Source organism: Podarcis melisellensis (assembly GCF_964234715.1).
Source record: "Podarcis melisellensis genome assembly, chromosome: 17".
Lineage (NCBI taxonomy): Eukaryota > Metazoa > Chordata > Lepidosauria > Squamata > Lacertidae > Podarcis > Podarcis melisellensis.
The window spans coordinates 14,265,404-14,280,127 of record NC_138534.1 but is presented as its reverse complement, the minus strand read 5'-3'; the positions used below and the strand labels follow the sequence as shown (position 1 = coordinate 14,280,127).

General features: G+C 45.3%; 1 protein-coding gene across 4 annotated transcripts in view; it reads left to right on the top strand.

Moving 5' to 3' along the window:
• The window catches only part of FOCAD (focadhesin), a 136,942-nt gene that overhangs the window by 34,240 nt on the left and 87,978 nt on the right, over nt 1-14,724 (top strand). For all 4 annotated transcript variants that reach the window (XM_081893681.1, XM_081893682.1, XM_081893680.1 and 1 more), the window contains exons 12-15: nt 5,111-5,215; nt 6,991-7,092; nt 9,466-9,596; nt 12,611-12,737. In XM_081893681.1, the coding sequence (XP_081749807.1) occupies nt 5,111-5,215; nt 6,991-7,092; nt 9,466-9,596; nt 12,611-12,737 (465 nt within the window). The remainder of the gene's footprint in view (nt 1-5,110; nt 5,216-6,990; nt 7,093-9,465; nt 9,597-12,610; nt 12,738-14,724) is intronic.

The window sequence follows — 14,724 nt, the reverse complement described above, 5'->3', positions numbered from 1 at the left end:
AGACGCTTCAGGTTACAGACTCCGCTAACCCAGAAATAGTGCTTCAGGTTAAGAACTTTGCTTCAGGATGAGAACAAAAAATGTGCTCCGGTGGCACGGCAGCAGCAGGAGACCCCATTAGCTAAAGTGGTGCTTCAGGTTAAGAACAGTTTCAGGTTAAGAACGGACCTCCAGAACGAATTAAGTACTTGGGTATATATTAAGTATTTAACCCGAGGTACCACTGTATTGGGTGAAGAGAAACCAAGCAAGGATGAATACAGGGGACATCCTGTTTGCACAGGAGTTGTATTCCGGGTCCTTGCATACTTGTGTGAAATCATGTGAAGAAATAATAATAATAATAATAATAATAATAATAATAATAATAATATAATTTATTTATACCCTGCCCATCTGGCTGGGTTTCCCCAGCCACTCTGGGTGGCTTCCAACATAAGATTAAAAATACATTAAAACATTAGTCATTAAAACCTTCCCTAAACAGGGCTGCCTTCAGATGTCATCTAAAAGTCAGGTAATTGTTTATTTCCTTGACATCTGATGGGAGGTTGTTCCACAGGGTGGGTGCCACCACCAAGAAGGCCCTCTGCCTGGATCCCAGTAACTTGGCTTCTTGCAGCGAGGGAACCACCAGAAGGCCCTTGGCACTGGACCTCAGTATCCGGGCAGAATGATGGGGGTGGAGACACTCCTTCAGCTATAATGGGCCGAGGCCATTTAGGGCTTTAAAGGTCAGCACCAACACTTTGAATTGTGCTCGGAAACGTCCTGGGAGCCAATGTAGGTCTTTCAGGACCGGTGTTATGTGGTCTCGGCAGCCACTGGCTGTCACCAGTCTGGCTGCCGCATTCTGGATTAGTTGTAGTTTCTGGGTCACCTTCAAAGGTATCTCCACGGAGAGCGCATGGCTGTAGTCCAAGCGGGAGAGAACTAGAGCATGCACCACTCTGGTGAGACAGTCTGCGGGCAGGGAGGGTCTCATCCTGCGTACCAGATGGAGCTGGTAAACAGCTGCCCTGGATACAGAATTGACCTGTGCCTCCATGGACAGCTGTGAGTCCAAAATGACTCCCAGGCTGCGCACCTGGTCCTACATAAAAATTCACTGATCTCTTCTATATTGTTTTGGGTGGAACGGTTTTAGTTGCCTTCTTGATTGTCTCTATTTTACTTCTTGTTACCCACCCTGGGACCTTATGAAGGGCGGGTAAGGAATTTTATAAATAAAATAAATTAAGTTTAAAAATGAAATACTCCAGCTTGAAGGAAGATGAGCGATATCCGATGTCCGCCATCCTTAGAGTAGACCGTTCTGCCATCTTCAATAAACATTTTTGCCTTCAGTGGGAGTGCCAGTTCTGCATAACATTGAACAGGTATATGTTTTTCATTCCTCTTGAGTCCCGAGTGCTGTAGATGTATTTAATATGTCAAGAAAATGCAATCTGACAGCAGAGGTCTAAGCATGTCTAGCCCTAAAGTCAGGCCACTGTGCTAAACATGGCTTACTCCCAAGTAAGTGTACATTGGACTGTGGTCTTACATATTTTTTAATATCTTTATCATGAGCTTTCTAACAGAAGAATTCTTAAACCGAGAGATTGGTTGTCTGGTTATATTTATTTGTCTCAGCCAATGGCATTGGCTGTTGTATTTGCTGCTGAACGAAAGACAAGTTGGAACCGTACGCAAAAGTTCCATTTTACGTGAAAGTTCCATTTTACAAAGTGTCAGATTCTGATACAGTCTCATCATCTGAAGAGCCGCCGTCGTAAATCTGTTTGGAAAACTGACTGTACTGAGACGCTAGTTGGTGGTTTTGAAATGCAGATTGCCCTGTCTTGTTTTTGTTTTGTTTTCAAAAGAGAAATCTGGTAGAAAAAACAACCTTTTGTCAGGCACTTAATGGGTAGGGTTGACCTAACTGCTGAATCTTTAGGGATGGAGAGGGATTGAAAATGCTGCGTTGCTAAGCAACAAATTTGCTGGCTTTCTGAAGGTGCTCAGATGCACTGAGAGTTAATGAATCTGCAAGGCGGCTCTTGGAAAACTGTCGGGAAAACCCAATGGAGACCAAATGCTCATTTCACCCTGGCAAGGATTCAGCCCTTCCTTACTTATGTTTCAAGTTGAGGGGCGGGTCTTCTTTGTGGTTGGAAAAACGAGAGTTATTTCTGAACAACAAACCATAGAGGAACATAGATATTTTTCTTTCAAAAGGAGGTTCCTGCAAGAGACATCTCTGGACTGGTTCACGCACACAAATATGGGTATAATTTTCTGTTCACGCCAACAGCCTCGACTGTCTCTGGGTATACGGCTTCCTGTGGACATGTGTATTTATTTAAAACAACTTTATCTTGCCAGTTAGCCACTCTGAGGATAAATATACAATTTGGCAGGTATTCAAAAGCTGCAAGACTAATGGGTTGTCTTAAATTTTCAGCCAAAAGTGTAAGCTCCCAAGATCAAAAGGATTTCAACTCCCAGCCCCGTCTTTAAAGACATAAAGCAGAGAAATGTAGCCTTAAAAATCCTTCATTTTAATGCAGTATCGAATCTAACATGTTATGTAGCTAGGATGTTGCAAAACAGTTAACAGAACTAGCAAGTAGACGTCCAAGGTTTCCTTGCTAAATTTTTATTCTAAAGTCAGTTTTCAGAAGGAACCGTTAATGTCTCTTGCCAAGTTGAACGTCCTGGGAGTAGTCTTAATGGTTTTGGAACCATCCGACTCTGGAGTGTTTCGTTTCTGTTTGAAGTTATGCTAATTTCAAGCAAAATGTTTAGCATCGGAGAACTTTCGGAGGTCAAAACGAAAGTTGCGTAAATCATCACAACCCGCTAATGTGATTAAAGATAGATGGAAGGGGGTGGGGGGAAATTCCAGAAAAGTTGGCCAAACAACTCTCCCTTTTAATCAAATAAAAACAATATGGATTTCTGAGGAGCTCACTTTCTACCATACTTTCCTTCTCAGCTCTCCTCTTCTGCACCTGGGCTGAGCTTTCTTCAGCCTAATGAATCCCAGGTTTGCCCCACTCTTACTGGGAGGCAGCATCGAACTGGCTCCAGTGGACAGAAATCGGAGGAGGTTGTTGAGAAAAACTGTCCAGCAGCTGACTCTCAGATCCTCATGTGGGAAGATTCTTCCTTCTGCCGAATATGCTCACTCACTTCTCTTGCCTTGTGCATGCGCATCATGCCCTGCTTGTGGGATGTGATCCATGAGAGGCAGTCAAGTGCAACATTCCTTGTAATGTTAGAAAAGACATGCGAGGGAACGTTTGGTCCAGCCAGTCGAAACTTCCTGGAGCATCCTTTCTTTTGCATGTGACTAAAGGTGGGCGTGACCTTACCTGTCCAGGTAACAAAAGGACGAGTCATGCAGCACACCTCCCTCTTTTCGACTTCCTTCTTCGTTTGACCAGCTTCTAGCTAGGACTGCCCTGCTAGCTCTCAGCTAGCACAAGCACTGGGACTATTCCCCATATGGGGAATGTACATACCGTGGTACCTCGGGTTAAGAACTTAATTCGTTCTGGAGGTCTGTTCTTAACCTGAAACTGTTCTTAATCTGAGGGACCACGTTAGCTAATGGGGCCTCCCACCGCTGCCGCCGTGCAATGCTTGTAGAAGCATCTAAGTCAAAGTACCACTCACTTAGCTATTTATCTGTTGTGAACTACCCTGGGATCTTTGGATTAAGAGTAGCACACAAATTTAATAAATAATCATGAATAATAATCATGAAATGGAAGAGAGTTCTGGTGATAACAGCTCCCCCCGCCTCTTCACGCTGTTAAATTGAGTTAAAATTACAGTTTTGCCGGCGGTTGATTGCTGTATAGATATCCAAATTAGAACAGAAGATGGCCTATTTTCAAAACAAGATTACTGTATTTTTCGCCCTATAGGACGCACTTTTCCCCCTCCAAAAATGAAGGCGAATCCAGGCTTCAGGAAGTTCTCCGCAAGCCGTGGGAGCCTGGCACTGGGCTCCCACAGCTTGCGGAGAGTTGCCTGCATGCCCAAGCCTGGGGCGCACTGAGCTCAGCGCGCCCAGGCTTCAAGCTTTGCACAGCTCTCCGCAAGCCATGGGGCTTCCCCCTGGTTTCCCCCGCCCCAGCCCCGCGCCTGGGGGGGGAAAATAAATTTTTTATTTTTATTTCCCCCCCAAAAAACTAGGTGCGCCTTATGGGCCGGTGCGTCCTATGGGGTGAAAAATACGGTATATAGTAATGCTGAATTTATTTGCAACCAACTCTAAAAACACAGTCTTTTGGTACAATGGCAGCAAGCAGCATTGGATTTTGCTGCCTCCTTGTTCCTTTTTTCCTTTATCTTTTTCAAACTGTAGATTGTAAACATCCTTGGGGCAGGGACCTTTCTTCAGTTATGTTGTAAAGCCCAATGTTCAGTGGCAGCCAATCATCATGAAACCACAAGGCTGACTGTGATGTCCTTTCTCATAACAAACAGGAACTTTTGGGTGCTTTCAGAATTTATTTTCCATGCGTGCACAGGAACTGGCAAAATTTCCTTAACATTTCAGAAAGGTTCAGAACCTGTTTGAGTTAATGGTCCTTGAAGGAATTTAATTTAAGACTGTGCAGACCCTTTTCAGTATCTGTATGCCCACCGGCCAATAAGTAAGGGGTTTGGTTTGAATTTGTTCTTTGGTTTCGAGCCAGCTCAAACGTCCAAACTTGGGATCACTAAGTCAGTTCTAAAGTTACAGTAATTGGAGGTAACCGGGGAGCAGGGAAACCCTCCCTGAATAACAAAACTCAGGACAGATCTTGACTCTGGAAGCAAATAATAAAACTGAGATGGAAATCTTTACAATACTCTGCTGGAAGGTGAAGGAACAGAATTGTTAAAAAATAAAATAGCCTTGGAAACAATCGTCTGTACAATTTGCATACCACTGAATTTTGTTGTGTTCCAGAAAAAATTCATTTCTGTGTTCGTATTTTTGTTTCTGTTTGTAACTAATTGTTTTATGAAGACTTGGAGAACAGCTCAAAATGGCGGTGATGTTTATCATTGTTGTCCACACATGGAAGCATAGCAACCCATTTTTTATGGGTGTTATTTATTTTAGGTGCCAAATCTGATTCCCGTCCTGATGTTTAAGCTGGGAACGCCGCTGGAGCCCACTCTGTGCCGGGAAATCTTGTATACTTTGCCTGCTTTGGGTGTTCATAAGGTCAGTACAAAATTTTAACTTTTCTCTGCTGGAAAAGGCGTTTTGTTTCTTAAAAGCAAATTTTGCTTCTGTTTTAATTTTGGAATAAAATGTCAAGGGCAACGAAAGCACCTTGGTAGAATGTCATTAACCATCACTTAAATGGGTATCATCTTGTTCCAACAAAATGCTTTATCTTCCCTAGAGGAATCCATATGGAATATGTTACTTGCCTGGAGGCGGTTGGAGGATGGATGGTGGCTAACAGATTGAGGGTGAATCCTTACAAGACAGAAGTACTGTTCTTGGGGGACAGGGGGCAGGCTGGTGTGGGGGAATTCCCTGGTCCTGAATGGGGCAACTGTGCCCCTGAAAGACCAGGTGCGCAGCCTGGGAGTCATTTTGGCATTTTGGACTCGCAGCTGTCCATGGAGATGCAGGTCAATTCTGTGTCCAGGGCAGCTGTCTCCCAGCTCCATCTCGTACGCAGGATGAGACCCTACCGGCCTGCAGACTGTCTCGCAGAGTGGTGCATGCTCTGGTTATCTCCCACTTGGACTACTGCAATGCGCTCTCCATGGGGCTACCTTTGAAGGTGACTCGGAAACTGCAATTAATCAAGAATGCAGCAGCTAGACTGATGACTGGGAGTGGCTGCCAAGACCACATAACACCGGTCTTGAAAGACCTACACTGGCTCCCAGTACGTTTTCGAGCACAATTCAAAGTGTTGGTGCTGACCTTGAAAGCCCTAAACAGCCTGGAGCGTCTCCACCCCCATTGTTCAGCCCAGACACTGAGGTCCAGCTCCAAGGGCCTTCTGGCAGTTCCCTCCCTGCAAGAAGTGAGGTTACAGGGAACCAGGCAGAGGGCCTTCTCCGTAGTGGTGCCTGCCCTGTGGAATGCCCTCCCAGCAGATGTCAAGGCAATAAACAACTATTTTATTTTTAAAAGACAACTGAAGGCGACCCTGTTTAGGGAAGTTTTTAATGTCTGGTGCTGTATTGTTTTTAATATTCGGTTGGAAGCCGCCCAGAGTTGCCGGGGAAACCAACCAGATGGGTGGGGTATAAACAAATTTATTTATTTATTTATTTATTTATTTATTTATTTATTTATTATTACTACTACTACTACTTTAGTCCCTCATTATTTTATTACTACTACTACTACTACTTAGTCCCTCATTTAGGCTATGGGTGGTTGCCAAAGATGTAGATCTACATAGCCTGAATGCCTTGTAGCCAGGAACATTCGAATTGCAACAAATAGAAGCTCAGAAATAATATCTGTAATTGTAGGAAACAGAAGTAGCCCATAGCACTATATACTATGGGTGTAGCTCAGGTTACACTGTAGGAAATGTAAATATGCCTTCAGTGGAATAAAGATCTTTAAAAAGATTATCTCCCAAGGTTTCCAGAGAGGTGATTTATTTACAGTCAGGTGTGTTGACGGAATAGGCCTGCATGCCCCCCTCAACCCGAAAATAGCAGATTAAAAGATTAGTCATTAACCCAGTGACAACGCAGAACTGTTGCCAAAGCCTCGCCTCAGCACCTTCTCTGGCACCTAACATTTCCTCTTCTGCCTCCTGTGCTGCTATCATGATGCTAAATGGTGCTGCTGTCAAGGTGAAAAAGTTGCCATCTGGATGTAGCCCTAGATGCTTGGCACGCAGAACTGATCGGCGCTTTTGTATCTGCTGCAAAATTAATCTCTCCAGATGTATTCTGCATTGTAAATGAATGTAGAGAAAGTTCTGTTTTTACAAATGAGCAAACAATCTCTTTCAGGTCTGCGTGGCTCAGATTTTACGTGCCCTACAGGTGTTGGGAAACACACCAAAGCTTCAAGCTGTTGCATTACGCCTGATGACATCTTTATGGGAGAAGCAGGTTGTCAAAAAGATGGAAAGCAATTAATCTCTGTCTCGAAAAATCACATTTTGGGGGAGTAATTGATCGTGCTGTTGCCTCTCGCTTAACAATGGCTGCTAGGAACGTTGTTGAGAGTGGCTGGGGCAAACCTGCCAGATGGGTGGGGTAAACATAATAAAGTTGTTGTTGTTGTTGTTGTTGTTGTTGTTGTTGTTAAGAGCTAATCCTTCAGGCCACTCTAGGAGGGGAGTATGCAGAATAATTTGTTCTTGGAAGCTTTTACAATACAGTCATACCTTGGAGGTCGAACAGAATTCGTTCCGGAAGTTCGTTCGACTTCCAAAATGTTCAGAAACCAAGACGCGGCTTCTGGTAAAATATCTGGTATACGCTGCTATTCTTTAGCTGCCATTACATTTGTGGTCCCTTCCAACTCTACTGCCCTAGGAGTCTATAATAACAAGATTCCTGCCTTTGCAGGGCGTTGGACTAGATGATCCTCGTAGTCGCTTCCAACTTTACAGTTCTATGATTCTGTGAATAGAAACAGAAATAGTGACTCTCACAACAGCCCCGTCAATTAAGTCAATGTTATCATCACTCATATTGCAGATGGGCAGAAAAAAATGATCCGGCAACAGGCCATCAAACTGGGGATTCCAACCCATTGGCCTAGACCGGACATGTTCAACCGGTCGACCGTGATCGACAGGTAGATCCCCTGGGTCATCCTGGTCGATCGCAGGTGATACTGGTTGATCTTGGGATTAAATAAAGTGGGCAAGGAATGTCGTTGCTCCCTGCCCCCAGCGCTAGGTCCCTCCAATGCCTTCTGGCGGTTCCCTCCTTGCGAGAAGCGAGGTTACATTCAAAGTGTTGGTGCTGACCTTGAAAGTCCTAAATGGCCTGGGCCCAGTAGACCGGAAGGAGCGTCTCCACCCCCATCATTCAGCCTGGACACTGAGGTGGACTAGGCAGCAAGTGCAAGTAAGCTCAACGAGTGCGTAGGTCAGCTGTTGATTGATTTTCAACAACTCTGGGCAATCTCCCCCCGCTTCCAGTTAGCCACCACCTTCCACCCACCCACCCACCCACCCACCCACATGCTCCTCCTCCCTCCAATGACAATGCCAGAATTTTTATACTGGGAGTAGATCGCAGTCTCTTGGGAGTTGGACATGCCTGGCCTAGACAATACTGACCTTTCTCGGGTTGTAAGGATTAATATACCAGTATACCTGAAGGAGCATCTCCACCCCCATCGTTGTGCCCGGACACTGAGGTCCAGCTCCGAGGGCCTTCTGGCGGTTTCCTCCCTGCAAGAAGCCAAGTTATAGGCAACCATACAGAGGGCCTTCTCTGTGGTGGCGCCTGCCCTGTGGAACACCCTCCCACCAGATGTCAAAGAGAAGAACAATTACCAGATTTTTAGAAGACATCTGAAGGCAGCCCTCTTTAGGGAAGCTTTTAATGTTTAACAGACTTATTTAAATACTTTGTTGGAAGCTGCCCAGAGTGGCTGGAGAAACCCAGCCGGATGGGTGGGGTATAAATAACAAATTATTACAGTGGTGCCTCGCAAGACGAAATTAATCCGTTCCGTGAGGCTCTTCGTATAGCGGTTTCTTCGTCTTGCGAAGCAAGCCCATTGACAGCTTAGCGGATTAGCGCTACAGCTGTCAAGCGGCTTCCAGCGATCAGCTGTTAAGCGGCTTATCAGCGGAACAGCTGATAAGCGGCTTAGCGGCTTAAGAAAAGGGCGAAAAAAGCAGAAAAAACCAGCGGGGGGATGCAAGATTTTTTTCGTCTTGCGAAGCAACCCCATAGGGGAATTCGTTTTGCGAAGCGCCTCCAAAACGGAAAACCCTTTCGTCTAGCGGGTTTTTCGTCTTGCGAGGCGTTCGTCTTGCGGGGCACCACTGTATTATGATTATTATTAGTAATGAAATACTGCATGTGACATCACTGGCAGAGGAAGAGGGGGCAGGGGGAGCGCACTGCCCCCGCCCCACAATCCCGGTTGAGTGCTATCGCTGCTGGGCCCCCCACGCTGGGCGTCATGCCCTTGTAGGCGGCATGCCATGCCCCCAGGACATGCGCCCCGCCCCTGCCTGCTCCCCCCCCCGGTGCCAGAGCATGAAGCTCCGCCACTGTGTGACATGCTTTCAACACTTTACGACTAGTTCTGTGAACACTTGCTGTAAGTTCTATGTTTGCTTAAGTTGCAGTATATTAACTACAGATGTACATGAAACCGCATCTTAATAGGCTTTGCAGCAGGGGGCACGGCACTTTGCAATGTAAATGACTTTAGGGAGCTGCGTAAAATAGAATGTTATCCTGGTAAATTTAAATTGCTAAACCTTTCCCCTTCCATCAAATTATTTTTAGGATCGTGTTTACCCAGAACTGCAGCGATTCATGGCGATGTCGGATATGGCTTCCTTATCCGTTGGAAAAGATACTCAGTGGGAGAAGGTGATTGCCAAAGCTGCTTCTATCAGAGACATATGCAAGCAAAGGTGAGCAACGGCATCCCCAAAAGTGGTTGTTTGGGATTAAGTTTGTCCAGAACTGCAGAGATTTATGTGCTTCATTGGATTATTGATGCTGGACCCAGGACCTGGTCTCTCCCCATTGCAGTTACGTTTTCTGGAGGGCAAGACTGACTGCTGGAAACAGAGGGTAGTTTTTAGAAAAAGAGGATGAAATTATTACAGTGGTACCTCAGGTTACATACGCTTCAGGTTACAGACTCCGCTAACCCAGAAATAGTGCTTCAGGTTAAGAACTTTGCTTCAGGATGAGAACAGAAATCGTGCTCCGGCGGCATGGTGGCAGCAGGAGGCCCCATTAGCTAAAGTGGTGCTTCAGGTTAAGAACAGTTTCAGGTTAAGTACGGACCTCCGGAACGAATTAAGTACTTAACGTGAGGTACCACTGTATTTGTTTGCATTTGGTCCAACAACGGATTGAGGTTCACAGTTTGGGATTTAAGCCATTAATCCGTTGTTCAATTCAACTTTGCAAGACTATCGTATTTTTTTGCTCTAGATGACTTATTTTTTCCCTCCTAAAAAGTAAGGGGAAATGTGTGTGTGTCTTATGGAGCGAATGCAGGCTGCACAGCTATCTCAGAAGCCAGAACAGCAAGAGGGATCGCTGCTTTCACTGCGCAGCGATCCCTCTTGTTGTTCTGGCTTCTGAGATTCAGAATATATTTTTTCTTGTTTTCCTCCTCCAAAAACTAGGTGTGTCTTATGGTCTGGTGCGTCTTATAGAGCGAAAAATATGGTATATATATCAGGCACGTTCAACTTCCAAGAGACAGCGATCTACATCCACTATAAATAAACTGGCAATGATCTACCCATTGGATTGACCAGGGGCGGGGTGATCAATCACAATCCTGACACCCTGCGATCAACTGGTAGACATGCCTGATATAGATCATTAGATAGAAGCAACCGTTTGAGCCTATAGTTACACTTTTAGGCACAGTAGATTAGAAAAAGTAACGCTCACCAAGTTCCATAAAATAGCAGGAAATATATTAGTACTTAATTGTTAAAAATTGGAATAAAAAACATTTATCGCTGGAGGAATGGAAAAGAAAGATACGGACCCACGCTTCTGAGCCACTATGGATTGTCTGTGCTTAACAGTGGCGTAGCGTGGGTTGTCAGCACCCAGGGCAAGGCAAGTAATTTGCGCCCCCTAACCCGTGGATTTTAGCAGGGAGCAGAGATCTGCGAGTGCGAGTGCGCCCCCCAGATGTTGCGCCCGGTGCTGCCGGCCCCTCCTGCACCCCCACGCTACGCCACTGGTGCTTGAACCTCTGAGCCCTTGTCATGTGCTGAAGGACAAAGGGGTGCACAGTATCAACCTCTGTGATTGACAGGCTTTGTGCAGCTTTTGGACTGGCTAGACTTTCCTTATTAGGAGTCTAGGCTTCTGACTTTGTTTTGTCCAAAGAGCAGGACCAACTTTAGCACTCCAGTTGCCACCAACACCCACCACATGCCAGTGTTCCTGGTTTTTGTTATAGTATCTGGTTTGAAAAGTTATGCCAGCAGCCAACCAAAGGACTCTGTGTCAGACAACATGGGTATATACCTCTGTACCTTATTGCTTGAAGGCGATTCATTGTACCACATCCAGGATCTTGGCAAAGTCTCTTCAACTCTATTTCCAACCATCCTGGACACAGGCCTTTTAAATTGACCCAAGCTGTTTCGGGAGACGGCATTTGACTAAGAAGTGGAATGATTACGGCGATAATGATATCCCTATGTGATTAAGAAGTTGCCATGTACTACTATGAATAAATCAGCAATTGCTATGAGATGCGCTCAGATCAAATACAGTGGTACCTTGGTTTTCAAACTCAATCCATTCCAGAAGTCCGTTCCAAAACCAAAGCGTTCCAAAACCAAGGCACACTTTCCCATAGAAAGGAATGCAAAATGGATTAATCCGTTCCAGACTTTTAAAAACAACCCCTAAAATACCAACTCAACATGAATTTTACTATCTAACAAGACCATTGAGCTATAAAATGAAAGTAACAATCAATGTTCTGTACTATAAAATAAATTAGACAGTATTGTAGATGACAAAAATTAAAATTAATTTTTTTCTTACCTGCGCTGGTGATAGTCATTGTTTGGATGGGGGGCTTTTATCCATTTCTGCAGTCACACAATCAATCAACCAATGAACCATAAAACGAAAAACAAGCCACAGTCACAAAAATGAAAAAGCCACACAAACAAAAATGCAAAAAATAGCAAAAACAAAAGCACCAAATATCACCTCACAACCCTGCAATCAAAACAGAAGGCTTTAATTACGATGAGGACTCAAATGAGTGGCGCAAGGGCAGAAGCGGGAGGAAAAACACCTCAATTACTATGCGGGGGACTTAAATTCGCTGTGTAACAGTGAAAACGGAAGCTCAGGCACATGTTCGGCTTCCGAGGCAAAGTTCGAAAACCGGAACACCTACTTCCAGGTTTGCAGCATTCGAGTTCTGAGTTTTTCGGGAACTAAGCTGTTCGAAAGCCGAGGTACCATTGTATCTGACTGTTTGCTTTCTCTCTTTATGGAGAAAGGGAATATATTCAGTTTGGAGAACGTTGGGACGCGGGTGGCGCTGTGGGTTAAACCACAGAGCCTAGGGCTTGCCGATCAGAAGGTCGGCGGTTCAAATCCCTGTGACAGGGTGAGCTCCCGTTGCTCGGTCCCTGCTCCTGCCAACCTAGCAGTTCAAAAGCATGTCAAAGTGCAAGTAGATAAATAGGTACCACTCTGGCGGGAAGGTAAACGGCGTTTCCGTGTGCTGCTCTGGTTCGCCAGAAGCGGCTTAGTCATGCTGGCCACATGACCCGGAAGCTGTACGCCGGCTCCCTTGGCCAGTAAAGCAAGATGAGTGCCGCAACCCCAGAGTCAGTCACGACTGGACCTAATGGTCAGGGGTCCCTTTACCTTTATGGAATATTCTGTAATTACCAAAGTAATTCTTGCATTTGATTAGGCCTTACCAACATGGAGCGGATATGTTGGCTGCAATTTCCCAGGTGCTGAATGAATGCACGAAGCCTGACCAAGCCACTCCGGCTGTCCTCGTGCTGCAAGGTCTCCATGCCCTTTGTCAGGCAGAGGTAAGCTTCCCAGAGCTCCGCAGATTGTCCTTTCTCCTTCACTTCGCCTGTTTTGTTCACCTTGGCTTTCGAGGAGCTGCCCTTGGGATAGAATACCATATTCCCTTCTGGTTAAAAAATAAGCCTCTCTGTTTTCCTCATTCATTAGTCATCCGCAGAGGCATGCAATGTGGCCGTTTTACTTCTCCAGATAATAAGCTGCACTGAGACCTGCCAACGACGTGATTGTCATTTTATGACTAATTTATAGATCTCAGAGGAAGCAAAATTCCTCCCAAAGCATTATATTCCCTCCCTCCATTCTCTGTACAAGGTAAACACAAAGTTCTTTTCAGGATGTCTGTTGCAGAGATGTGTCCTGTTGCTTATGATCTCAATATTGTTTTTGTTGTTATCTGTACTTACGGGCCACTTTCTCTTCTTCTTCTTATCTACCTGGAATGTCTTATCTTTTTTTTTTTATAAATTTTTTATTGATTTTTCAAACACATAATAAAAGACAAACACATTACAAAACAAAAACATACACAACATTAAACATATACCGACTTCCCCATACCTCCCTTTCGCTGGAATGTCTTATCTTTGAGGCCAAGATTTTTGGGGGGGATAACAGCTGTTATCTTCATAGCTGCAGCTCTTGCCTCTGTCCTCAGTGTGCATGGTTTGCAAAGCTGACAGTGTGTGGACTTTGATATGTCCATGATGGATGCAGCCTTCCAAATTAAGGCATCAGAACACACTGCCCAAAATAACAGGACTTGTTTTTGCACAACAATTTTTTTTATCTTCCTCTCTCTCTTGAAGTAAATTGGTCACATTTAAAACATTTGAAGCTTAGGTGTTGTTTTTTTTAAAACACCTGAATTAAGAACAACCCTTTGGTTCTATTTGGATACCCCTAAATCCTGTGATTGAAACTAATTCTCTGCAGACGAAGGGTGGAACCCAATGCTTGACCCCCTGCAGATGAAAGTAATTTGGCAACAAATCGGGGAAAGGGACAACTTTGGGCAGTTTCCCTTCCTCTAGGTTTCTGCATCCCCTTGGGCAGCTCCTCGAAAGCCAAGGCGAACAATTCTTCCAACCCTCCAGAGTGTATTGGGCAAATTGCAAAAGGAAATGGCACCCCCTTTCTTTTTGCTGACTGTTTCCTTTGCAAACCATCCGCAGGCTTTTTAAGAAAACATTTGAATGACTTGCGTCTTACTTGTGGAAACGTTGTCCTTAAGATGTGCTTTATGTCTATAATGATTCTGCTCCCATCTTAACATTCAAGGCACATGGATGATTCATTTGTATGTTGGGCTCTTCCACACACCCAGTCCAGCAGGTGGCTTAGACTGTCAGCTTCTACCTCCTTTGCCTCAGTGTCACCCTTGTAGAACTCACCAGGCAAGTGGTTGAGGCCCAAACTATAATTAGTTAGCTTCACGTCCTTCTGCCCTACCAGCCTCAATGGGGACCAACCAACAGAGCTTTATGGTGAGGTGCCATGACAGCCAGGACCCTATGCTAACTGTTTCTCTTCATGGTCCAACTGGAATTCAACCTGGGGAGGTCAGAAGGTGTTGGGGACACTGGGACCTTTAAAGCCCTAAATGGCTTTGGGCCTGTCCTGTATATCAGAACGAGCATCTTCACATCCATCGTTCGGCCTGGACCCTGAGGTCCAGCTCCGAGGGCCTTCTGGTGGTTCCCTCCCAGCGAGAAGTGAGGTTACAGGGAACCAGGCAGAGGGCCTTCTTGGTGGTGGCGCCCGCCCTGTGGAACACCCTCCCTTCAGATGTCAAGGAGATAAAGGACGACACAACTTTTATAAGATATCTGAAGGCAGCCCTGTACAGTGGATGCTCGGGTTGCGAACGTGATCTGTGTGGGATGCACGTTCACAACCCACAGTGGCGCGTCTGTGCACACACAGGTTGTGATTCGGTGCTTATGCGCAAAGCGTGATTTAGCACTTCTGTCCATTCACGACCACCGA